The sequence below is a fragment of the Canis lupus genome, chromosome 26, assembly GCF_003254725.2.
Source record: "Canis lupus dingo isolate Sandy chromosome 26, ASM325472v2, whole genome shotgun sequence".
Taxonomy (NCBI): domain Eukaryota; kingdom Metazoa; phylum Chordata; class Mammalia; order Carnivora; family Canidae; genus Canis; species Canis lupus.
In genome coordinates this window covers 20,314,150-20,340,084 of record NC_064268.1, presented here as the reverse complement: position 1 = coordinate 20,340,084, position 25,935 = coordinate 20,314,150, and the positions used below count along the sequence as shown (strand labels likewise).

At 46.0% G+C, this 25,935-nt stretch overlaps 1 protein-coding gene across 8 annotated transcripts in view; it reads right to left on the bottom strand.

The window, feature by feature from the left end:
- The window catches only part of SEZ6L (seizure related 6 homolog like), a 188,925-nt gene that overhangs the window by 4,259 nt on the left and 158,731 nt on the right, over nucleotides 1–25,935 (bottom strand). For 2 of the 8 annotated variants that reach the window (XM_049101498.1, XM_025474364.3), the window contains exons 11-16: nucleotides 21,120–21,314; nucleotides 17,807–17,998; nucleotides 10,819–11,013; nucleotides 5,517–5,549; nucleotides 3,541–3,655; nucleotides 988–1,090 (exon numbers count right to left, since the gene is read on the bottom strand). In XM_049101498.1, the coding sequence (XP_048957455.1) occupies nucleotides 988–1,090; nucleotides 3,541–3,655; nucleotides 5,517–5,549; nucleotides 10,819–11,013; nucleotides 17,807–17,998; nucleotides 21,120–21,314 (833 nt within the window). The remainder of the gene's footprint in view (nucleotides 1–987; nucleotides 1,091–3,540; nucleotides 3,656–5,516; nucleotides 5,550–10,818; nucleotides 11,014–17,806; nucleotides 17,999–21,119; nucleotides 21,315–25,935) is intronic. The other 6 variants (XM_049101499.1, XM_025474365.3, XM_049101501.1 and 3 more) reach the window with 4 other exon arrangements.

Sequence of the window (25,935 nt, the reverse complement as noted above, 5' to 3'; positions counted from 1 at the left end):
ATGGTGGATGGGAATGTGGAGGGAAGACTCGAAGGTAGCGCCCCCCTCCCCCGCCCGCTCTCACCTCCTGGTGATTACCTTCTTGCATGATCCCCTTTCCAAAAGTGTGGGGAGGATCCCAAATGTGCTAGGATGTCTTGGCCATGTGTCTTAGTGCCCTGACCAAATTTTTCATGGTCCTTAAACTGATGATTTGTTATAACCATCCCACTGGCATATTTGTTTGAGGTTCAAGGGAGGCGGGTAATAGAATGACTAACGGCATCAGTTTGAATTTGTATCCTGGCTCCAGGCTGTGCTTTAGGCTGCACAGCCTTGGCTGAATCATTTTTTTCGTCTCTCTGACCCTCAGTATCGTCATCAGTCAATCAGCAGTAACTGCAGAACGTATGACGGAGTTGCAGGGATTCAGGGAACTTCTGGGTTTAAGATGCCCAGCTCGTGGTACATTTTCTTGTTATCATTACTCAGCTCTGTCTCCTTTGGAAGACTATAAGCTCATTAATGGCTGGACCAGTCTGTCTGGTTCACGACTGCGTCTCTGGGTAGCTCAACACGAAGTCTGCACCTGAGTGTGTTGGAATGTTACGTGCTGCCGTTCAATACAGAGTGGAGTTCAGTCATCTGGGGGATGCCACCCACTGCCACCAGCCTCTTGGGGGGGGGTGTGGGTTCTGGCCCATATCGGCTGTCTCTCCTTGGGTCTTTCTTTGGTGCAGCCCCTTCTTTCTGTGATCGTTCTGCCCAGAGTGATTGGTCATCCAGGCTTGTCATGGGCAAGCAGAGAGACCTGGGTTCCTCCAGCGGTTACCCCCCCAGCGGTCACGGTGGGGATGGGACAGGACCACTGGCCATGCCTTTCTGCCAGGGGCATTGTGAGCAAGAGGAAAGGAAACTTTCAGTTTTGATGTCAGTGCATTCAGAGCAGACAGAGAGGGAGGCACTGGATGGGCGGGTGGGGGGCATGGAGAAAAGAGACCAACTCACCCCTGTCTCATAAATGGGGTTGTCAAACTCGGTTTCCACGGTGATCTGGCTGTAGGGGTGTGAGTACATCAGAGGCAGGCGGAGGCTGGAGTAATAGCGACATCTGGAGAAGGGAGAGCAAAGGAGAGAGGAGTCACTAGTCCCAGAGCGGGAGACATCATGCAACACCTAAGAGGAACAGCTGGTCGGGGCCCCTTACACAAATGCCAAGGAGCGGTGTGGGAACAGCCTCTCATGGTGAGGATCCACATTGATAAGCTCTGAAATCATGACTGCCCTCAACTTTTAAAAAACTTTTTATTTATTTATCCATGAGAGACACACAGAGAGAGGCAGAGATGCAGGCAGAGGGAGAAGCAGGCTCCCTGAGGGGAGCCCGATGTGGGACTCGATCCCGTGACCCCAGGATCTCCCTGGGCTGCAGGCAGATGCTCAACCACTGAGCCACCCAGGCGTCCCTGCCCTCAACTTCTAACCCAGTCACTGACAACTAAGGCCTCAGTACCTCCCTTACTGGGGAGGAGTGGAGCCCAGCTGGTTTTCACCTGGAAGGTGATTCGAGCCCCTCTTTCATGTAGGGTGACAACGGCAATAATGAGCATTTACTGAGCACCTACTATGTACTGTGTTGCCTCAGAGAAACCTTCTCTGACAACCTATTTAAAAAGTGGTTCTTCTATTACCATACCCTATCTCTCTCCTTCGTTATGCTCTTCAGTGTGTTATATATAATTTGTATATTTCTGGGGCTCCCAGGTGCCTCAGTGGTTGGGCATCTGTCTTTGGCTCAGGTCATGATCCTGTGGTCTTGGGATTGAGTCCTGTATCAGGCTCCCCGCAGAGAGCCTGCTTCTCCCTCTGTCTGTGTCTCTGCCTCTCTCTGTGTGTCTCTCATGAATAAATAAATAAGATCTTTAAAAAAATGTGTATTTCTCCTGTCCCCCTACAATCTTGTGGGCTCCACAAAAAATGGAAAAAATGATATTGGGCAGATGCCTGCCTCAGGACCTTTGCACATACCGTTTATCTGCCTAGAATCCTCCTCTTCCAGGTATTTGCATAAGTTACTTGTTATTGGTTTTAAGTCCTTCCTCAGCTGTCATTTCCAGTGAGGAGTCCTCTTTGAAAGTTGATCACTACCTCTACCCCAGTTCCCTTTTGCTCTCTTCACAGCTTTCTTTTCCCCCTGCATTTACCACCTCCTAATGTACACAGTTAATCCTTGAACAGCACGGGTCTACTTATATTCAGGTGCAGGTTCACTTATATGTGGATATATACTACACTCCTGCAGGTGTATTTTCTCTTCCTCTTGATTTCCTTTTTCTTTTTAAAAAAAGATTTTATTTCTATATTAGAGAGAGAGAGAGAGCACAAGTCGAGGAGGGAGAGGCAGAGAGAGAGGGAGAAGCAGACTTCCCACTGAGCAGGGAGCCTGATGTGGGACTCAATCCCAGGACCCCAGGATCATGACTTGAGCTGAAGGCAGACAATTAACCAACTGAGCTACCCAGGCGCTCCCCCCCTTATGATTTTCTTAATAACAATCACTTTTCTTTAGCTTACTTCATTGTAAGAATATGGTATTGGGGTGCCTAGGTGGCTCAATCAGTTGAGTGTCTGACTCTTAATTTCGGCTCAGGTCATGATCTCAGGGTGTGGGGAGTCCGTGCTGGGCATGGGGCCTGCTGGGAATTCTCTCTCTCTCCCTCTGCCCCCATCCCCCCATGCTCACACTCTCTCTTGCTCTCAAAAAAAATATGGTATATAATACATGTAACACAAAAAATATATGTTAACTGACTGTTGATGTTATCGGTAAGCCTTTTGTCAATGGTAGGCTCTTGGTAGTGAAGTTTTCAGGGAGTCAAAAGTTAAATATGCAGATTTTCAACTCACTTGGTGTCTGTGCCCCTAACTCTTGTGTTGTTCAGGGATCAACTGTTACTTTTTGAATGTACTTTACTTGTCTATCTTCTTCCCATTAGAACCTGGGCCCCACATACCAATGATCTCCTTCTGCTTTGTTCACAGTGATGTTCCTAGAAACGTCCCCCGCCAAAAAACCTTCCCAGCACATAGTAGGTGTTCAATAATTGTGAATTTGAATGAATTAGTGAATATCCTAGCCATGGCTTACTATTTTCCTTCCTTACTGCTGGCAAGTTCCAGGATCCTCAACAGGCAGGACAATGTCCGGTATGTGTTAGATGGTCCACACTTTTGTGGAGTAAGTGAATGAATGAATGAATGAGTGAATGGAATCAATGTCAGTGTGTGCCTGGCAATGCAAAATGCTGTCTGTCCCACTAAACCACAGCTCCTTGAGCTCAGGGGTAGGGCCTGCTTATCTGCTGCTGCATCCTCAGCCCTCCTGCCTCGGAGGGGTGGGCGGTGCTCAGTAGGAGTATTTCTCCCAGAGCTGAGTTGAATCACATCATCTACAGGCACACCAATGCCACCAGCCCCAAGCTACAGATGGAGAGCCTGTCTCCCAGTGCACTGGCCATTGAGTGGATGGCAGCCCCCCACCCCTGCCCGGAAGCCCCCTACCTGGTGATATAAATGTAGGCTCCTCCCAGCAGTAAGGAGATGATGAGGACTGGGATGAAGATAGCCAGTGCCATATTTCCTCCTTCCAGCGATGTCTCTGCTGCCGCTTCTGCTACTGAACACAGAAGCCAGTGAAGCCCTCAGAGTCTCATGCCCTCAGGCCGCCTAGGTACCTGGCTCCCAGGTGAGCACCTGCCTTTCCAGTTCTGCACTCATCAAAGAGCTGGTTGGCATCAAAAGCCTTAGCTGTTGGGCAACCATCCCCAGAGGGGAGAAGAGGCAGAGAGTAGAGCAAATGGGACGGTTCTTTGCAGCGAAGCCCAGATCCATCCTTGGGTGGGGTGGTCATGGGCTACCAAGAATTACTCTTTGAACTCCTGGTGATACCATGCCCATTTGAGAGGGGTGTGGCTGCAGTTGAAATCTGGTTAAAATCCAATTCAAGGAGAGACTTGGAGAAAATGTCATATGTACTAACTGGAGAAGGCACATTTGTTCGATATTCCATGGGTAAGAGGGAGCTTGTTGCACCCAGACTGGCAGGTGCCTCCCAGAGCAGCTCTATCAGACCCTCCAGGAGAGGATGCTGCACCCCCCAATGACACCCCAACTCTGAAGACCCAGTTTTGATTCTCAGAGGCTATGGTCGCACCATCTTGGCTTCGCCCAGATCCTCCCACTGCCTCCCATTGGTTTGTGGAAATTGTAAGAACTATAATAGCTGTTGGGGGGTTCTGGAGGCATCTTCCCGGCGCAGCTTGAAGGGAGACCCTGCATCTCCTCCAGACATTCCTACTCAGGTTTTCTCTGCCATTTCTCCATGGCCACGGCCAGCAGAGCTCGGCTGTACGCCAATCTATAATCCATTAACTGCCACTCTATGGAGTCTGAAAAAATCGATGCTAACCCATGGCAAATGCATGAGCACAAAACATTACGCTGGCACTCATAATCTCTGAGCAACCTAGGCCTTTGAGACATTCTCATGGTTCATTGGTCTCCAAAAGGCAGCAAAGGGATGGCCTGAATAGACGCTAATGCCACGAAATGCCCCCTCTTTTCCCTGCAGAGTCGCTAATACACGCTCCTCCTCTGCGCTTACACTTGAGCCCTGGCTCTGCCTGTTGGTATTAAAATGTCATCGGTTGCAAAGGAGAGCAGCTAATGACACGTAATTCGCATAGCCCCACATTCAGAGTGAATGATTTATTGTCAGAAAGCTAAGTGACTCCAAAAATAATAATAAAAACTGCTTCATTGGTTATAACTTTTTAAAAATAAAAATGAAACAAAAATACATAAATATTTCATGACACCACAGCCTGGGCGAGTGGTTTGGTACCAAAGTGAATGGAGGTTATACAGAATGCGGAGTGTTTTATGTAGGGAAGGGGTGGCAAGGAAAAGGAAACACAAAATAAAAACCGAAACAAAATCCTGGCCAGCTTTTACTGTCTGTTCCCCATAAATAATTATCACCTGGGAGTTCCTAATAGGAGGAGAACAGAAAGCAAGGAGGATACAGGGACAGGTATTTGGGGAAAGAGAAAGACCAAGGAAGAAATGGACCACAGAGCATCCCCCCCAGCAGAACTCTCCCCCGTGAAGCCAGGGGGGTGCTCGGCATGGAAGGTGAGGCATCGCTAGACTTACTTTCTCCAAACAACACCACGTGGGTGAAAATTGGTGTAGTGGGGTTGTGCCTTTCTCAGGCATGTGCACCCTCAGATTTTTTTTTTTTTTACCCCAAGAACAGAACGGCTGGAAAATCTCTTTCAGGTCATAGTTAGGACCCTAGGTTACAAATTCAGTGGTTTGTTCCTTTTAAAATGTTTTATTTTGAAATTATCTTCGGTAGTGAGAAGACGGAATTTCTGCTTATTTTTTTAGCACCTGGAGAAGGACATGCAAGGACCTGCCCTTGTTTTCTGCTATTAGCTTGATTTATTGGATTTTTTTTTCATTACGGAACTCACCTTCTAATGCGTGTTCAAAGCTGTCTTGATTAACTGAAAGGGAAATTGGAAGCATTGGTTAATGTCGAGTGAATCCACTCTGCATGAAATGGAGCCAAAAAATTAGGAGCAAAAGCCTGTGCTACGTTTTGCTGAAGTTAGTGCTCGGCTTTGATTTATCTTGGGTTCCTGGAATTAGTGGGAGTGCCTGGACATATTCCTTTCCTAGGTTCCTGAGAGATCATGACATAGATAGGAAAGAAACAAGGACAGCAATAGTCACTGTGATTAATTACTGAACACTCACCATATGTCAGATACTGTGCCAAGAGCTTTATGTATGTATTTGCTCATTTACTCCCACAACAATCTCACTAGGTAGATACTATCATCATCCCCATTTTACAGACAAACAAACAGGGGTTCAGAGAAGTGAAGCAACTTCTCTGACCTCACACAACTTCTGAGGGACGAAGGCAGCTCTAAACCCAGACTGCTCGACTTTCTCCAGACTCTGCTCTTAATTACGTAGTTCTGCTCGTTTTCATTGTTCTCTATGTAGGACAAAAGTTGATGAACAGTGAGGCTCACGATAAAGCCCCAAATTCAAAATCCAGCCAGAGCTGAAACTGTTTTCCTGCTTTGAAACATGTGTTTATATGAACCTTTCTGGTTTCACTTCTATTCTGTATTTAATTTGACTATTATTTGTATTCCCTGTATAACAATTTCCATTCCTGCCACAGACTAGAACTCTCTGGAAGTCATTCACTTCCTCATATTCCCTATAAAACGTCTCTGGAAGTTCAAGATGATGGGACTGGCATTTCCAGGCTTTGGCACCAAAGACAACATGGTAGCTGAGCACAAAAATATACCCACACGGATGGGTTTCAAAGATGCAAAACCTCAGATGCTTAGACAGACTGCATTATAAGGGGGTGGCAGGGGACAGCCACCAAAGGCCCAGCTGTATTCATGTCCTAATACTAAGACTTCCTAATTTGTGCCTTGGTCAACGTCATTCTTTGACATTGGTCATCAACATGTGATGCCAAAAGAATGAGTTGAAAAGCTAGGTTTCTAACTAACTAAACCACAGATTATCTCTGGAGCTAGGGCATCAGGAAAATGGAGAGATTGAGACAGATACTTCCCACCTAGATATGAGTGGGACTTTGGTTGCGTGTCTGGGAGTGTGTGAACTCCTGCTAAATCTCGGAGCCAGAAGAGAGCCTTGAAACTTGTGTCCCTTGGAGTGTGGTCAGTAGCACCCTGGTGCACATGCTAAAATGCAGCCTCCCGGGCCCTGTCTTTTATTTCACACAAAGAGAAACCAAGATCAGGGAGGGAAGGTAGCTCGTCCACGGTCATGCAGGTGGTCCACAGCCCGGCAGGCTGAAGCCTGGGGTCGCTGAGTCCCAGTCAGGTGTCCTTACATTGGAGCTTGGTCACTTTGCCAACTCCAGACCACAAAGCCATGCACCCTATTTTTTTTTTTTTTGGAAGAGTAAGTGATTTGTCATTTCCTTACAAAGTGATGGGGTCTCAGGACTAGCAGTGGAAGGAAGAGGAAGATGAAAGCATCCCCCAAGATCCCTTCCTGCCAGAAACTCTATCATGCCTGAGGAAGAAAGTGAGGGGCAGAGAGCCACTCACTTGCTGGAGCTTCAAGGGCTCTCCTATCTTAGAACATAGAAGTTTCAGGGATGCGATACTGAGCATCTTTGATCCTTGTCTCATGTGTATTTTCGGATGGCAGTTCGGATGGCATCGGATTGGCAACATCAAAAAAAATTGATAACATCTAGCACTGGCAAGGATGTGGGGGTTAAAGGACATTATCACACATTATTGGGGCAGTTGGAGCATGAATCCCTACAGTTGTGGAAAAGAATCTGGCGAAGTCCACACGAACTCAGCATCCACAGATCTTTGTCCACACCATCAATCCCACTTGGAGGAATCAGTCCTATCTGATGAGAAACGTCAGCACCCAAAGATTCACGGGCAAGGAGATTTCTGGGAGGAACTGAGACAAAACAAGCAAGAAATCGGAAAAGAGCCAGTAGATCCATCCACAGAGGAAGGACCGGATGCATGAGGCTGTGGAATGCCGGGCGGCAATTAATAAGATAAGGCTGAGCTCCATTTTTTTCTTCTTTCCAACTTGACAGATGGGTTGTGATAAATGGGGAAAAGCGAAACACAGAATATGTCTGGTATGAGGCGTTTGTACTTGGCAGCAAACAAACACATCCCACCCCCTCTTTGCAGCCTTGTCTACTCGTGGCAGTCCACTCACGGTGATCAGTACCGGCTTCCCGGGAGGAATGGAAATGATGGAGAAAGGAAGGAAAAAGCCCCCAGTGCCTCCTTGGCAACTCTGGGTCCCTCTACTTTTGCATGAGACACCTTTCGCAGCTAATCCAAAAAGGAATAGAAACAATCAGGGAGCAGATCGTGCATAGAAGTAAAAAATGGCCCTTCCATGGTATCCTTACTTAGATTTCTTTTTTTTAAATTTTATTTATCCATGAGAGACACAGAGAGAGGCAGAGACACAGGCAGAGGGAGCAGCAGGCTCCCTGCAGGGAGCCCAATGTGGGACTCGATCCCAGGACTCCAGGATCATGCCCTGGGTCAAAGGCAGATACTCAACCACTGAGCCACCCAGGTGTCCCCTTACTTAGATTTCTTAAAAACAAACCCTACCAATTTCCCTCCATGCAGAACACTTACCCACAACATCAGATCAACTTCTATTAACATCCATGTAGCAGTTAGAATGCTTACAGGGAATCTTTCCCCGGGGAAAACATCCCAATGTTTGAACCCTACAAAGCAGATTTCCTGTGCTATCAAAAAAAAAAAATTCAAACACAGGGCTGGACTTTGTCAAAAACTATGGCAACGAAGAGGAAGATGGCAGTTGTCTTAAATCTCAGTTGGCAATTTCTTATTTTTCTCTGCATTTCAACAGGATCCCTTGTCCTCTTATTAAGAACTACTTCTATATGGTCTTTGACCTCACAGGACGGGTCACTGCTTGATTGGAGGTGAGAATACACAGCACTTCTATGCCAGTGTTTCCCGCACTTGCCTGATGCTAAGACTCACTGCTGGTGCCAGTGACATCGGTCCCCTGGCACCTGCCCTAGACCTCGTGAACAGCATCTGCCCTCCAGGGGCCCAGACACCTGTTTGTATTTATACCCTACATTTGGAAACCACTGCCGTAAGTGGTTCTCAAATTTAAAGTGCATTTGAGCAACCCAGGGCTTGTTAAACTGCTGATTTCAGGGTTCTACTCCTGAATCAGTGCTCCTAATTTTATAGATCTGGGGTAGTAGATTCAAGAATGTGTTTCAAATAAACAGTCTGGGTGATTCTAATTCTGAAGTGACTGGCAGGTTGGAGGCTACCAGCCTAAACAGCTCTGCAGTCTACCCTGCAGGCAGCCCGCTGGGGAAGAGGCAGGGAATTTACAATCAGGAGATGTGGGTTCAAATCCTAGATTTGTCGTGTAACAGCTGTGTGGCTCTGGGAAAGTCACTTAACTTCTCTGAGCCTCTCCTTTTGTAACTGTAAAATGGGTAAGATGCCTTATCTATCTTAAAGTGTGGTCCTGAAGTTTAAGTGAGACAATTCAGGGAAAAAATACATTTAAAAAACGGAGGTAAATTTCACATAATATAAAATTAACCATTTGGTGGCATTTAGTACATTCACGATGTTGGAAAAAATACATTTAAAAAACGGAGGTAAATTTCACATAATATAAAATTAACCATTTGGTGGCATTTAGTACGTTCACGATGTGGTGGCATTTAGCCATCACTTCTATCTAGTTCCAGAACATTTTCATCACCCCTAAGAGGAAACCTTGTACCAACAAAGTAGTTACTTGTTTTTCCCCTGGCCCTATGATAGCCACCAATCTGCTTCTTGTCTCTATGGGTTTACTGGTTTGGGATATCTCATATAAATGGAATCATAGGATATGTGATCTGGCTTCTTTCCCATAGCGTTATGTTTTTTTTTTTTTAAGATGTAAAAAATTTGTTAATGAGACACACACAGAGAGAGAGAGAGAGAGAGAGAGAGAGAGGCAGAGACATAGGCAGAGGGAGAAGCAGGCTTCATGCAGGGACCCCTACGCGGGACTCGATCCCGGGACAGATCATGCTCTGGGCCGAAGGCAGGCACTTGACCGCTGAGCCACCCAGGCGTCCCAGCGTTATGTTTTCAAGGTCCATTCAGGCTGTGGCAGGTGTCCACACTCTGTTCCTTTTCAGAGCTGAATAATATTCCCGTGTGGTTACGCTACATTTTATTTATCCATCCCCCAGTTGTTGGACATTTGGATAGTTCCCACCTTTTGTGAGCAACGCTGCTATGAATATTCATGCACAAGTGCTGGTGTGAATACTTGTTTGCAATTATTTTGCGCATCTACCTAGGAGTAGAAGTGCTGGTCGGAGAGCATTTGTAAGGCTTAATGCTGATGTTCATGATAAAGCATTTGGGGAATCCATTGAAGTTATGGGTTCCCAGGTAGAAATGTAAAACTCCATGATGCCTCTGTCCCTGCTGGGGAGAGAATTCAGAGCTTTCTGACTCTTTCTCAAAGGGGATTAATGCCATAAAAGGTTCGATGCCTAAAGCATCAACTGCATTTAGGATATTGTTATTAATCGCACACTTCAAAGACCCAGATAAATGGATCCAAATCTCACTGGGTATGTCAAAACTTAATTTCAATGATGAGTGTCTCACTGATTCTAAAATACATTTTCCCTCTTTACCATCTCCCAGATGGGAGGGGGAAGAGGTCTTGCAACCGATGGCGTGTTAACCCGCTGTCAGCAGGTGGCGCTCACACTGCCTGTGTGCGAGCCATCCTCCAGCGCCCCATCTTCAGTGTCTGGAGAGGCTGTGAGCAGCTGGAGAGGCCACCCCAGAGGCAACAGGGGAGCAGTCGTAACCCTTGGGAACCAGGTAGTTGTGAAAACGGGGTGCAGGAGGGGCGGGATGTTTAAGCCATGTAGCTGTACCAGGAGTCAAAAGCAGAATGGCTCTCCATGACAAAACTCTAAGCTTGAAACACAGCTTTTAGTAAGTAAAAATAAAAATACTAAGCCAGGAGAAGGCATGGTGCCATTGCTTAATTGGCAGCAGTTTTTTTTTTTTTTTTGTCTTTCTTAGCGGTGCAGAAAATAATGGCAGTATCTTAGATTTAATGAGAATAGTAACAAGAAGCCAGGCCTGACATCCATCTCTTGGTCCCTCCACCCCCAGGGTCACGGACAGGTTTCTTTACCTTTACAAACGGGCAGTGGCCCGTTCCAGTGGGATGGCTGTCCCAGGATGCATCGGATGGTCACTTCGCCCATGAGCTCAAAGCCTTCGTAGCACATGAAGGTGAGGGACTCTCCTGGCAGGTAGAGCCGCTTGTACAGGATCTGGTACCCGTTTTCAGGTAAGCCGGGGTTGTCGCATGCCAGGGACTCCTCCGCTGAAATGCAAGCCCAGAACAGCTCTGATGAGATCATGCAAATCTTGGGGGACTCCCACTCCCAGCCTGTCTGATCTGGCTTTGGCCAGCCTCGCCAGTACCATCTGTGTTCCCCTCACCTCCAGCGGTTTCCCATTCCTCAGACTCACCTCCCTGTCTCCCACTTATGGGTGCACATTACACATGGGTACAGTTGAATGTCCTGGGCTATGGAATCTGGGTTCAAATCTAGGTTATACTACATACTCGCTGTGTGACCTCCAGCAAGGGCCACAACCTCTCTGAGCCTTGATTTTCCTCATCACTAAAATGGGAATAATAGTAGTATCTTTGTCCTGGGGCTTTGGAAGATGAAATTAGATCCTGAGTATAAAGTGTTTAGCATGTTCTTGGCAGGTCATGGCAGTGTTGTTAAATTATGAAATGTTCCTCTTGCTCCTCAACTTACACCTTACCTGCCCACCTGGCCTGGACAAGTCTGGTCTTTCAATACTCAGTCCTTATTCCTCCACCTCCAAGGAGTTTTCCCAGGTGCCCTCCATCCCTCATAGAGTCACTCATCTTCCTAGTTCTTCCTTCACCCCAGCACTAACCACGCTGTATTGTATTGAGTTATTTAATATCTGTTTTCCTCATGGGAGATGAATCTGTTAGGGTGTGCTTGAAGCCCAGGGTCTGCTCTGCAGTAGGACTATCATACACGATCCTAAATTATACAGTAGGAGCATCATAAAAGACATCTGGCAGCTTAAGACATACTGGAGAGTTGAGCCCATTTCCGGTTTAGCCTATTCCAGGCTCTGGACCCCATCTTTCCCGCCTGTTACATAACTGGATTGGACCAAGACCCCATCCTTAGCTGAAATGTGGCTGGGTGATGACATTCCCACTCCAAGGAGGTACCCAGACTTTGAAATAAGATCATCTAAGGCAGGTTCTCTCAACCTAGACGCTCCTGGCTTTTTGGGCCGGGTAATTCCTTGTGGTGGAGTCATCCGGTGCCTTGTAAGATGTTGAACCACATCCCTGGCCTCTATCCACTCGATGCCAGTGGCACCTGTCAGCTCTTGTGGGACAACCGAACATGCCTCCAGGAATTGCCATTGGCAAGTGTCTCCTGGGGAGCAGAGTCACCCCTGGCTGAGAACCACGGATCTCAGCTTTTAAACAATTCTGGTTGTAATCCTTGTGAAGTCATCCTGTTCTTCCTCGGGAATACAACTGAGTTGGACTGGAGGTCTTAGTAACAATCGCAAATCTACCCTCATTTCCATTTTCTTTTTTTTTTAAATATTTTATTTATTTATCTATGAGAGACACAGAGAGATGCAGAGAGAGAGGCAGAGACACAGGCAGAGGGAGAAGCAGGCTCCATGCAGGGAGCCTGACGTGGGACTCGATCCCAGGTCTCCAGGATCACGCCCCGGGCCGAAGGCAGCACCAAACCTCTAGGCCACCGGGGCTGCCCCTCATTTCCATTTTCCTCCCCAGGTCTCCCCTCTCCTTAACTATAGGGGGAAAATATTTTTGGAGCACATTTGAACAAAGTGTCAACATCAGGTTCCCCAGTTTATTGCTGTGAACGGTTTGTAAGATGCCCCATAAGTAGTGAAGCCTGAAACTGTGTGGTCATTAGCAACCAGTGTTATTTGAGCACTTACTGTATGCCACACACATGGTTATGAGCTTCTGTATTTATGGTCGCCACGGTCATCTTTTTTGATGAGGACGCTGGTTTGTCCCAAGTCACCCAGCTGGCAAGTGGCAGAGCTGAGATGCAAATACGGACCCCCTGGGTTTGAAGTCCGGTGCAGTTAATGTCTGTGGTAGTGGAGGCGGGGGCGGGGGGCCAAATCCCCTGGGCTGTGATGAATTCCTCTGAGCTATTGCTTTCTCAGAGACAGGAATTTCTAAATGAGGATGGGGCACCATGGGAGCCAAGGTGAGGCCGCTGGGGACGACACATCAAGCCACAGTCTGGCCATGTGGGCTCTGCCCCTGTCAGGAAATCTCCTATTAGTGGTGTTCTGAGGGCAGGGCTGCGATGAACCAGGGCCTCCTGGGGAATCCCTAAGGACCTCCCTGGGGAGTCACCCTTAAACCCTTCCTGAATTTGTAGGCTTTTCATCACTTTTGGTGGTGCAGTTTATGTCTCCTGGATGGGAGCCTCAGGAGTCAGGTACTACTTTTGTCACCATCAAAGAAGAGAAGTTGCAACAAATACCCCATTAGTACTGCCAACAATATCAATGACAGTAATAGTAGCAAGTACTGTGGTTTCTTGAGCCTGCTGGGCCTGAGGGCTGCAAAAACCCATTGGATACAATCCTGGCAAGGGAGTTATGTATTCAGTTCTATGAACAGATAGGGATCACTTCAATAAGCTGCCACAAGTGTTGTGATCGATGCAACTATAGGAGCCGTGGGAGCTTACAGGAAGAGAAACATGACCTAGCCTAGACAGTCAGGGAGGCCTTCCTAGAGGAGGTGACGCTGGGGATTCATTGTTATTTGCTTCACAGACCTGCCTTTCCTCCTCCCATCTCCAACAGACCCCAGGCTCCATGAGAATGTGGATTATGTCTGCTAATACACTGCTGTATTTTTAGGGCTTTGCACCACAGTTTCCAAACCATGTACCGAGGCACCCCGGGGTGCCACCATAAACAGCAGCCCGGTGAGATTTTTCAAAAATTTGAGGAGACAAAGGAACATCTCTCAGACCCATGTGAATGGTTCTCACATTAGACAGAACTACATTCCTTTTGATGATGCCCCAGCTTTGCAAAGCTGGGTTTTCTGCTAAAAAGAAAGAGCTCTGATAAAATCAATTGGAACAGAATGAAGGTGGCAGAGTCCAGTCTGATGCTGAAATCTGAGAAATTTGGCAGAGAGGCCAAGAGGCACCCACACCCCTGTAGCTGCGATTCTAGTTACTTAAGAATGCAATGAAAATCATGGGGTGTCTGGGGAGCTCAGTTGGTTGAGTCATCCAACTCTTGATTTCAGCTCAGGTCATGGTCTCAGGGTTGTGGGATCGAGCCCCACATCGGGGTCCCCGCTCAGTGTAAAGTCTGCTTGAGATTCTCTCCCTTTGCTCCTCCCCCTGCTCTCTCTCCTCTCTCTTTCTCTAAAATAAATACAATCTTTAAAACATGCAATAAAAAATAAAATCTTGTAGTATGTGCACTACTTTTTCAGATGGCTACTAAGTCGTCAGGATATAGTTCCTTGTTAAGTTGTTTGGATATAACTACTTAACGAATGGGACTGTTACGTATTTTGGCCTAGGATATTTACCAAATAAATTCCTGAGATGCCAAGGGTACTGTGAGTTGAGAAAGTTTGGGCATGCCTGTGTCTGCATTTGGAAGCATTTTTTGAATAATTGAATGAGTTACTTCCAAATGCCCTGCTTGGTAGGAAGTATCATTTCTTTTTCACAGCTGAGGGCTTTGAAGCCCAGAGAGGGCAAGCTACTCACCCAAGGTCACCCCGCAGAGCTGGGGGTGTATGTCTGGCTGTGAATTCCAGACACTTCCTTCTATCTATGCTTGACCTGTCAGTTCTTGAAGGAGTGAAAAGACATGGTTGTGAGTCCCAGCTGGACCAAACTCTGGCCTTGAGGAAGACACTGGGAACAGAAGTTGGAGACATCCAGAGCTTTTACAGCTGGCTCTGTCTGCTTCATGAGCTTGTGGGTGGAAGATCTTTGTCAGGAGTAAAGCACTGGAGCTTTGCTCAGAAGCTGGGACTGCAGAGGGTGAGGTAGGAAAACACTGCTGTTGGGCTTAGTCTGGCTTCCGTCGGAATCCTGGGTTCTCCCCTTCCCTGCTGTGCAGCCTCAGGAAAGCTGCTCACTCTCTCTGGGCTTCCTTTGCCTGCTTTTATGTGGACACAGGTGCCACCCATACAATTTCAAGAGTGTTAAATGCACTAATGCTGGGGAAGGACTTGGGATGCTGACAGTGGGGCTGTAACCCTTGTTCAGCAGAGGAAACACTGGAAAGCTGTGGATGCCTAACAAACTCATCCTTAAAAACACCCTCAGAACCCGAATACAACCTGCCTCTTTCTCTGACACCCCCCCCACCCCACTCCTGTCAGAACTGACCATCCTCTTGCCTCCCATCTCCTGCCAGTCTCGCTTGCCTGTAATGAGGCTGGAAGCACATGCCAGGTTCCTCTTTGGGCTTCTGGGAGGATCGCATGTCTCCTGACACCCAGCCTGGCTCGTGACTCATTAGCGCGGGTGTCAGGGAAGCCGTCACAACTGAGATTCCAGGGTACGGCAGCCCCGGAGGGAGGGAGGCTTGTGTCTCTGAAACCCAGCAACCAGCACAGCCCAGAGGGTCTTTGGAGGCTGTGCCTCATTAGCGAAGTGACTTTTCTTTCTTTTTTTTCTTTCTTTTAAATGATATCTCCACCTTTCAGTACTTTTCAATAAGCTTTTATTTTTAGCTTCTCATCTCTGGGTCTCTGCAGCTTGACTGGCTTAGGCAGCTTCTGATCGCCCTTACCGTCACCAGCAGGGAATGGGAACCACACTGGTGTTCTGGGCTGACTTAGCAGAGTGTACCTGACCGGGAGGCTTTGAACAACAGAAATGCACTGTCTCACAGCTCTGGAGCCTAGAAGTCCCAGGTCAGGGTGGCTTTCAAGGGCCACACTCCCTCCGAATTCTGGGAAGGAAGGATCTGTCCTTGTTTCCTTCCTTCTAGCTTCCAATGGTGGTAGCTGGCAATTCTTGGTGTTCCTGGACTTGCAAGCACAGACCCAGGCATGCCCCCGGGTCTCTGTGTTCAAATTTCCCTCTTATGACGACACTGGTCACTGCGTTGGTGCCCATCCTAACCCTGTAGGACCTTACCTTAATTTGATTACTGCAAAGCCCCTAGTTCCAGAAAAGGTCCCAGTTGTAGTACTGAGTTTGGGACTTCAATATCTTTTGGGAGACACAATCCTCCCCATAATCCACTGTGAACTCAGACCAAAGGTCTGGGGACTGGGAGGGGATATGCTTGTGGTGAGGGGTTAGGGCCATAGGCTGCAATTTCATTGGGACAACCCTATAGGGGCTTGTCCCCTGCCACCTACAGTGAAATATGTCTGGGCAAGGCTGGTGGCCCTGGACTCCAAGACTGGAATCCCAGCTCTGCTCATGGAAAAGTGTTGTGACCTTAATCACATGTCCCTGTGAGTCTCAGCTGCTTTTATACACACTCCTATACATGCACACACACATATTCACACCTATACATTCACACACACATATAATGTGTTTAGCAGTGTGTTTTAGACATTCAATAATCAATAACTACTGTTATCTATTTTCCCCTCTGAGCTTTGGTTTTCTTTTTTTTTTTTTAAGATTTTATTTATTTATTCATGATAGTCACAGAGAGAGAGAGAGAGAGAGAGAGAGAGGCAGAGACACAGGCAGAGGGAGAAGCAGGCTCCATGCACCGGGAGCCTGATGTGGGATTCGATCCCAAGTCTCCAGGATCGTGCCCTGGGCCAAAGGCAGGCGCCAAACCGCTGCGCCACCCAGGGATCCCTGAGCTTTGGTTTTCTTAGTACATTTGCACGCACACACATAGATACATACACGCCACCCACACATGCACAATACATTCACGAAAGCATATAATGTGCTTACTATGATGTCTTACACAATCATTAACTAATAATCACTATTAGCTGTAAAAGGGAGCAGATGTGTCTTATGTCTGAATTACCCATCAACTGTATAGTATTTTACCTCCGAGATGCCCTTAGCTCTGAAATTCTAGGATCCTGCTAAAGAGTTGGATGGGGACCCAGTGTGAGGTCCAAGATTCCTTGTTCCATGTGAATGCGGAATAAAAATGTCCCCCTTTTCCATGCAGAAGACTTTAATTTTAGTTTTGATGTAGCCCTACTGGCAGCTCGAGCTGGCTATAGCCTTCATGGAGCTGCTCAAAACACACTCAGACAAAATATTAGCGCAGCTGACAGTTTCTCGAATCCACATACTGCGTGAGGCTTTGCTCCTTCTGTGTTACCTCCTGTTTTCTCTAAGCAATGGTTCTGATCCCTCGCTGCACATTGGAACCCCTGGGTGGGGGCTTTGACAAACCTCACTGCTCGTGCTCCGCCCCAGACCAGGAGCACCAGAATCTCTGGAGTCTTAAAACTTCCCTGGTGATTTCATGAGCAATCAGTCAGGCTGAGCCCCCTGGACTACGGCTCTCTGCCCTCTCTCCTTGGCAAGAAGAGTAATTCCTCCCTTGTCAGAATGACTTTGGAAGCCTTTCTTTGATTCTTTATGATTAAGAAATCCCTAAAATCTTTTCTTAATCAAATATTTGCTTTAGGGGCTTCACATAGATAAAACTAAAGTTTAAATCGGTTTAAATACACCGATTTCATGTCCAGTGGATGGCTTGATTTTCTGCAGAGTCAGACAGGTCCACTATTAACACCAATGATTTCACTATCTGAACCTTAGTATCTTCTTCTTGCAATTGAGACAGCAGTGCCTTGCTCACAAGGCCACTCGAGGCAGGCGGGAGGGACGTTCGGTAAAGGACTTAGCACAGTGCCCAATAAATTTACTGTAAATTCCCAATAAATGTTCTAGTATGCATGCCTTCAATCTGCCACCCATGGTCCTGGGGGTAGTAATAGCAGTAAGTGCTCTTAAAGAGTGGAATGTCTCCACCCAGCAGCCCAGCCCTCCACCATGAAGAAGAAGTGAGCCTCTGTTGGCATCAACTCAACAGATGGCATCAAGTCAACAGATAGGACTCACAAACACAGTGGGGCAGGCGTGACGTCCAGATGGGTGTGCCAGTCTCGCGGCTGTAGCAGGTCAGAAGAGAGCTGCCTTCCAGCACAAAGCCAGGGTTGCATGTGTATTGGATGGTGGTGCCCACCAGCAGCACGGGATCCGAAATTAAGCGGGTCGAGTGGTCCACTTCTCCAGGGTCGGTGCAGTACATAACTGCGGACAAAATCAGATTGAGAGGGTGTTAGGGCTCTTGATGATCACAGGTTTGCTGAGAACTATAGAATGATCTGGCCAAGTTTCCTAACTTTGTTCTTTTCCTGTTTGGAAAAGAACTGCATCTGAGCTCTTCAAAAGGGCCAGGATGAAAGAGAGCTGAGTTTAACTCCACGTATAGGAAGTAGCCCAAAGAAATGTTTGCATCAGGACTCCAAGACCTATGTACGAGGTTGTACATTGCACCATTATTTGCAATGGTAAAAAAAAAAAGACAAGGAAAAAAGAAACAATGCAGATTGTTTAACAGGGGAAGAGTTCAATGCAGAACAGCTGTTGCATGAAATCCTGAGCAACCATTAAAGAGAGCAAAGTGAGGTGACCTTCACTGCTTTTATGGTGCCTGTATATATAAAACAAGCATCCTTGTTTTCTTTTTAATTTTTTAAAGATTTATTTATTTATTTATGATAGACATAGAGAGAGAGAGAGGCAGAGACACAGGAGAAGGGAGAAGCAGGCTCCATGCCGGGAGCCCGATGCGGGACTCGATCCCGGGACTCCAGGATCGCACCCTGGGCCAAAGGCAGGCGCTAAACCACTGAGCCACCCAGGGATCCCCAGCATCCTTGTTTTACATTACTTTTCAATTAAAAAAAATCAATATACAGAAAAGGAAAATAGGAAGTCACTTAAAAAAAGAATGAAGCACACCACGTGTATGATATGAAAAGCTATCTGGATGTCTGAGTTGAGAAAACAGCAGTGGTAAAATATCTGCATCTATAGGGGTTTCTGCATGAATATCCCTGAGTCTATATATGCCTACCATGCATGCACACACATCTCTGTGCATATGTGTAACACACAATGCAGTTGGAACAACACAGAATAAACTTTTAGGAGAGGCATCATTTCTTTTCTTGTTTTTTGTATCTTTTTTTTTTTATTGGAGTTTGATTTGCCAACATATAGCATAACACCCAGTGCATCCCGTTAAGTGAGAGGCATCATTTCTAGAGAGGAAGATCATGAGGTATTTTCACTTTGTACTTCCTAAGCTTCCTCCTGCTTGAGTTCTGGAAGTAAGCACCTGTGATTTGCATAATGTGAAGTTACGGTTACATACATCTTTTGATGTTGTGAGTGTAGTTGAACCAACGAATGAATGAATGAAAGGCATTGACTGCACCTAGGGACTTCTAGGGGGGAGACCCCACTGTTCTCAGGACATTCTGCTGTTCTTATCTCACTAGAAGAGAAGCCACCGAGGCAGGATGGTGGGTCTCTGTCTTACATGCAGAGCGACAGGCAACCAGCCTGGGAACATAAATGCTGATACCTAGAAGGGGCCCAATGCAAATTCATTTGCTCTAATTTGGGCCTTTTCTTGGCAAAATTTGAGGCAGTTGGGAGTTTCCCAGAGAGAGCTAGTTTATGTCCTCTCCAAGCCTTCAGAACTCACTAACACAATGTACATCATCAACATCATTATTATTTATACATATATTTTTAAGTAGGCTCCATGGGACCCATCATGGGGCTTGACCATATGACCCTGAGATCAAGACCTGAGCTGAGATCAAGAGATGGACACTTAACCAACTGAGTTACCCAGGCACCCCTAAAAAAGTCATTATTATTATTAAGAATTAAAAAAAATAATTACTATTAAAAAATCATGACTTAAAAATATTTAAAAATCATTATTATTCATCAATTCTCAAAAATCATTATTCAAAATATTCTAAAAATTGTTATTATTCAAATATTTAAAAATCATTATTCAAGAATTTAAAAACATTATTCAAATAATTTAAAGAATCATTATTATTCAAAAGTTTAAGAATCATACTAAGATGTGTATTTAAAACATTTTTAAAAGTAATGATGGGGTGGCTGGGTGGCTCAATCAGCTAAGTTTCCAAATCTTGGTTTCAACTTGGGTCTTGATCTTGGGGTTGTGAAATCAAGCCCGAGTCCAGTTCTGTTCTCAGGGTGCTGAGTCTGTGTTCAGTCTGCTTGTCCCTTTTCCTGTTTCCTCCTCCTGCTCTCTCTCTCAAATAAATAAATACAATCTTTGAAAAAAAAAGTAATGATGATGTAGGTCATGTTAATTTGTCTGTGATGGGTCTTACCACCCATGGTGCTTCTCACTGTTGGCTTTTATTTTCCCATCATGATCACACACACACACACACACACACACACACACACACACACACCTCTCACATACTGTTGTAGAACAAACAGATGTCTATGTAGCCCATTTAGTGGATTTTTAGCAAGTTCCTTCATGTTTCCCCCAGTTATAATTAATTTTCCTTGCCATTGGAATATTTATGACAGGGATTGTGTGCAACCCCCCATGCCCTCCCAATACCCTCTTTCTCTGCTGACACTTAATATTTCTTATGCAACTGGTCACTCAAGGCAGGCTGAGCAAGTCTACCCAAGTACTCCCAAGAGTACTCCCAGCAAGACAACTGCTGAACGGAGGCTCATGTAAGAGGAGGTAGGAAGCAAATGGTTAGTGGGAAGAAGCCAGCCTCAAATTTAGCTCCTCCCCCATTCCCACTAAAATTTAGTGTAGAAACCAGAATCACCTCCTTTTTCTCCTGCTTTTCAAGACACCAGGTCAGCTATCACCAGCCTTGCATGGCCTGCACTCCTGAGGGCAGCACGCAGAAGGAGCCACAAGGCTGGATGGTGCTGTTCGAATGAAGTCAGCTACCTGTAGGGGTTTTGAACTGGGACTCCAAGGTCCAACTTAGATTGGTCTTGCGTGGCTACTACAGGTATTTTAACGATGAGTCTGAATGATGTTTTTTACGCAGGTTACACAATCCCTGTTTGCCGCAGTCTATACCACTCCCTACTGTCTCTCCCTCAGCCTATTTCACTCATTTACATCATCCACCAGGGTTCTGAAGGCCCCTGAGTCTGACTTCCCTGCCCTAGAACTCCAAGAGGACTTTTGTGGGCAGCACCGGTGAGCTGATGGAGTAGGAGGGAGGCCAGATCCTACATGAAGTGATATCACTCCATCTACGTGGAAAACACTCCATGGGAGAGATTTACCACCCACTGACTTAGAGAAAGAAAACAAGATGACTCTTACTTTTCTCACAAAATGGGGGGTCGCTGCTCCAGCTGAGGTCCCACTGGCAGGTGAGGGTGTCACTCCCCACTATATCATAGCCGGGGTCACACTGGTAGGTGATTCTGGCTCCTCTCACGAGCTCCGTATGAGAAGTGGTTTTCCAGCCATTCTGGATCTCTGGCAAGTCTGAGCAGGAGTCATTCCTTGACACCTCTTTAAAACAAAAACATAGTCTTTAGATGAGAAGGTGGACCTTTATGTGTGGTTCCTTTTACAAATGTCAGAAGAAAGAGAAAACAGAAGAAAAAGCCTCCAGAAATAGGTAACACACTTTAAAATCCCTTTATCACTGAGAACTCTGCTACAGAGAGATTTTATGATGAGATCTTCCTGTGGCCCACTGGACTTACCAAGCATTCTTTTGGTTTAACAGAGTCAGTTTAGGATTTAGAGTGAGACAGGATGCCTGTGTAGCTCAGCAGTTGAGCGTCTGCCTTTGGCTCAGGGTGTGATCCCAGAGTTCTGGGATGGAGTCCCGCATCGGGCTTCCTGCATGGAGCCCGCTTCTCCCTTTGCCTGTGTCTCTGCCTCTCTGTGTGTGTCTCTCATGAATAAATGAATGAATAAATAAAATCTTTACGATTTAGAGTGAGACAGAAGCCTAGCCCTGCCACTTACCAGCAATATGATTTGGGGGACAACCCCTTCTGTTTCTCTCTGCCCACTCCACCCTGTTATTCTCACCTCCTGGAGTTTATATTCTCCAGTACTCCTTGCAACACCCAATAGGGCTCATGTGTACAACCAACAGGCTACTGAAGAGGTGATGATGTGTGGCTCCTGAAACTAGATGTTGAGGGGCTCTCCCCTTGCTCTCTGGAGAGAGCAACTGCCACACTGTGAGGATGCTCAGGTAGTCCTCTGGAGAGATCCATGTGGAGAGAATCTAAGGCCTCTTGCCAATGACAGGCATTGACTTGTTAGTCCACTAGTGAGCCATTTTGGAAATTGAGCCTCCAGCCCCAGTCAAGCCCTCAAATGAATACAACCTTGGCTGACATCATCACTACAGACTCATCATGGGAAATCCCAAGTCAGAACCATCTGGCTTAAACTCCTGATTTCCAGATCCACAGAAAGTGTAAGATCATAAATGAAAACTGCAGGGCACCTGGGTGGTTTAGTTGGTTAAGTGTCTGCCTTTGGCTCAGGTCATGATCTCCAAGTCCTGAGATCATGTTCTCTTTCTCTCTCAAAAAAGTAAAATCTTTAAAAAAATGTCATTGCTCGTGATGAGATGAGTGTTGGGTGTTATACTATATGTTGGCAAATTGAATTTAAATAAAATTTAAAAAGATAAAAAATATGCATTGCTAATTTGAAGGTCATATTTGTTACACAGCAATGGTAGCTAACACACTCAGCCTCATCCTAAGACTGTCTGTAGATTTATGGGTTTGATGGATTTGTAATATATGTTTTTGTAATACAGATTAAGATAAACACTCAACTATTGAAATAAAAATAATTATTGGTGCATTGTTGAAATCATGCTGCATATCTTCAGCGAGCATTAACCATACTCCAAAATAAGCTCTATATGCAGCTCATTATTATGGAGTCTTCCCCTGGAATAAGCCTGCCTTCCTTCTACAAATCCTCATTACTGAGGTAGCAATGCAAAGCCCACTATTACTGTGCTTGCTTCCAAGTGTCCACTGCACAGATTTTGAGAAAAGAGATAATTATGTCGTATAATTAATCTGCAGTTCTTATGTGCTTCTGGGGAACGCAAAGCACCTTCACTGTCTGCAGGAAAGTCATTCTGAGAAACAAGCAATGGCTTTTCCTGGAATTTCATCATGATTTTATTTGGGGAATGGAGATCTCAGGGGTGTCTGCAAGAAGAAGGGGAGAGAGAAATGTCTTCTGGAATTGCTTCGTGGGGAACAGGAGCCTCTATTTTTAGGCCTTTGAAAAATCAGCCAAGCCCTGGATTTAGGACACAGCTGCAAATGCTCAAACTGTGGTTGAAAGGGGAGAAATAGGGGTAGATACTGGGTATGTGGTCTGCCTTGTGCCAAATGCTTCAAAAGACTGAGAAAGGTTTGCTTGTCTGACTTCAATCTGAGCCAGCATGGGAACACACTCCCATGGGACCTCTCATTTCCTTTGTGGAATTCATCACATTTGGGATTATCAAGTAGGGGATACTGTGACTCAAATCTTGGCCACACAGTTACTAATTCAATGGACTTGCCTAAGTCACTTAGTTTTCCTGTTCTTTAGCTCCTAGACTCCATCCCCAGAGACACTGATTCAGAAATCTGCAGGTTTAACCAGCATCCCAGTTGGAGATTCTGGCATCTTCCACCCTTATGGGCCTTTAACTTTGTAAAGAATGAGAAAACTGGCCTAGGAGTTGGAGGACTTCCCTTCTGGTCTTTGTTTGAGAAGCTGTGTGACTCCAGTCATGTTGATAAACATCTCTGAGCCTCATTGTCCTCAATCATACAGTTGAGACAAGAATCATGACCCTGTCTATAACTTATAACTTAGGGCAATGTGAAAACTAATTGATGTGCACAACATGACACTTAGATGAGTTTTATATAGATTCACTGATTTGTTCGAGCACTTATTATATGCCAGGTACTAGGAACACAGGGATCTGAAGTCATGGTCTCAGTCTCATGGTCTAGATGAGCAACGTGGTCCAACTTTTAGGCAAAAGAGATACCTGAATGCACTAAGTACATGCCACCATTTGGCAGTTAATGTTCAAGATCAGCATCCGGTCTAACTTTTGGGCAAAAGAAATACTCAAATGCACTGAGTACATGCCACATTTACCAGTCTTATGCTCATGATAGACATCACTAATCAATCATAGCAATCTCTTTCTTTGAACCAAACTGAAATCTCCCAATCCTTCTCAACACAGACTCCCAGGAACCACTGCCATTTGACCAGAGTTAACCTACAGTATGGAACTTATTTATTATCCAAGGATTGGAAGAATAAGCACACAAGTGATCAATATCTCTTTGAGAAACACCACATCCTCATCTCTGCTTTTTTAATCCCTTGCCTCCATGCACTTGGCCACAGACACTGGCAAAGCACAGGAAGCAGTAAGAGAATGGTTCTTTGCTTCTACCTAGGCAAAGCAGAATTATGGGAGGTCAGAACCATGTAAGCCCAGAGTGTTCTTATGGAAGGTTCTACCAGCAGTCCTAGCAGATTAGCCGTGGCCACACTGAGAGCTGAGTGCCAGCCTTGAGATCAATCTCAGAGCTTCATAAATCTCTAGATAATCACAAAACCCCCTGACCCTTCCATGTGATCTCTCTGCTGAATAAGAATTGCATCTATGTCTAGTTAAATCTAGACCTGGCATAGCAACTACCTCTCCCAAGCCGTAGGAGACATCACTAGTCAGTCATGTAACTCTTCCCCCACTGACTTCACATGTGGACTCCTCAGAATTCTTTTTAACATGCTCTTCAACATGGATAGTCACAAGCAATTGACTGGTATCAGAATTAAATACAGAAGCCCACCTGCCTTCCCTGTGATATTGAGTGTGTGTTTCTTTGACAGAAATAAGAACAGGACTATTCTCTTTGTGTGTCACCCACATTAGCCAGACTGTGTATCCCCTAAACCCCATACTCGCCTCTCCCACAGCAGCAGCAGCAGCATGTGATTCTGATACCATTAATGGTACCACCTCCCTCACTTTCACCAACCAGAGAAACAGAGGCAGGGAGAGCGATCTATTCATCCCTGGGTCCTGATGCCTAGTGCAGGACCTTGCACATGTGACCAAACTGTCTGGAAAGTGGAGCTGATGCATTTGAAGATGAAAGAAAATAATATATGGAAAAATACCTGCCAATTTCAAATGGACACACAAAATCTAAAGTTTCAGCTTCAAGAAATATGAGCACTTCCTCTTCAAGATGGTGCCACATTGAACATTGGCCAGACTTCCAGGTTAATCGTGAGTAGCCCTGGATAGGGTGAGATTTCTGCTACCAAGCTGAATGTGGTTTTGGAAGACTGACTCAGGCACCAGAGGAGACAAATGAGTAAACCTATGACCTCATCTTCCAACTGGGAGGTGGGGGGTGGGGCCTGGAGGAGAGAAGTCTAAGGAGAGAGACTGAAGCCAAGTCACCAGAAACTCTCCCTCCAAAGGCATCTGACTCTGGATGGCATCTTGCCTGGGCAGCCAGCACAAGCTGTCCCCCTGTGCCCAGGGCCCCACCCAGTAAAGAGTGGGGAACCCATGGAAAGTAACAACAATAATACTCTGAAAACACTTAGCAGCAAAATTGAGGGAGAAAGGGCCCCTGAGAAACATAAAAAAGATCAACGCTTGTGTCTGCCTCTCTGAGAAATGTACACAGAGCGGGCAGGGATGAGAAACATCTACCAGCTGGAAACAAACAAATAAAAAGGCAAGGGACTTATTTTCACATGCATGGTCAGGGAAAGGGTTTGTATTTTAGAGGCAAGAGATGAGACACAGAGAACACTTTATATTAGAGATGGATGGGCAAATATTCAAGCCAGGAAGAAGAAGGAACCACAGACACAAAATCTGGATTAAGCCAGAGGGTCTTTGATGGTAGGCGTGGTGGGGGGACACTTGGCAGAATGAAACCTCCTTTTTCCCCCCTTTTCATGAGCTGTCCACTCCATTCTTGGGTGACCCAAACAAGTTCTCTGATTGCTGGACAAATCTTGCCCATTGAAATCCTCAGGATGCAGCCACCCACAATCTTGGATGCCAAAAGAGGTGAGGTCTTAAGTACCCCTGTGTGTC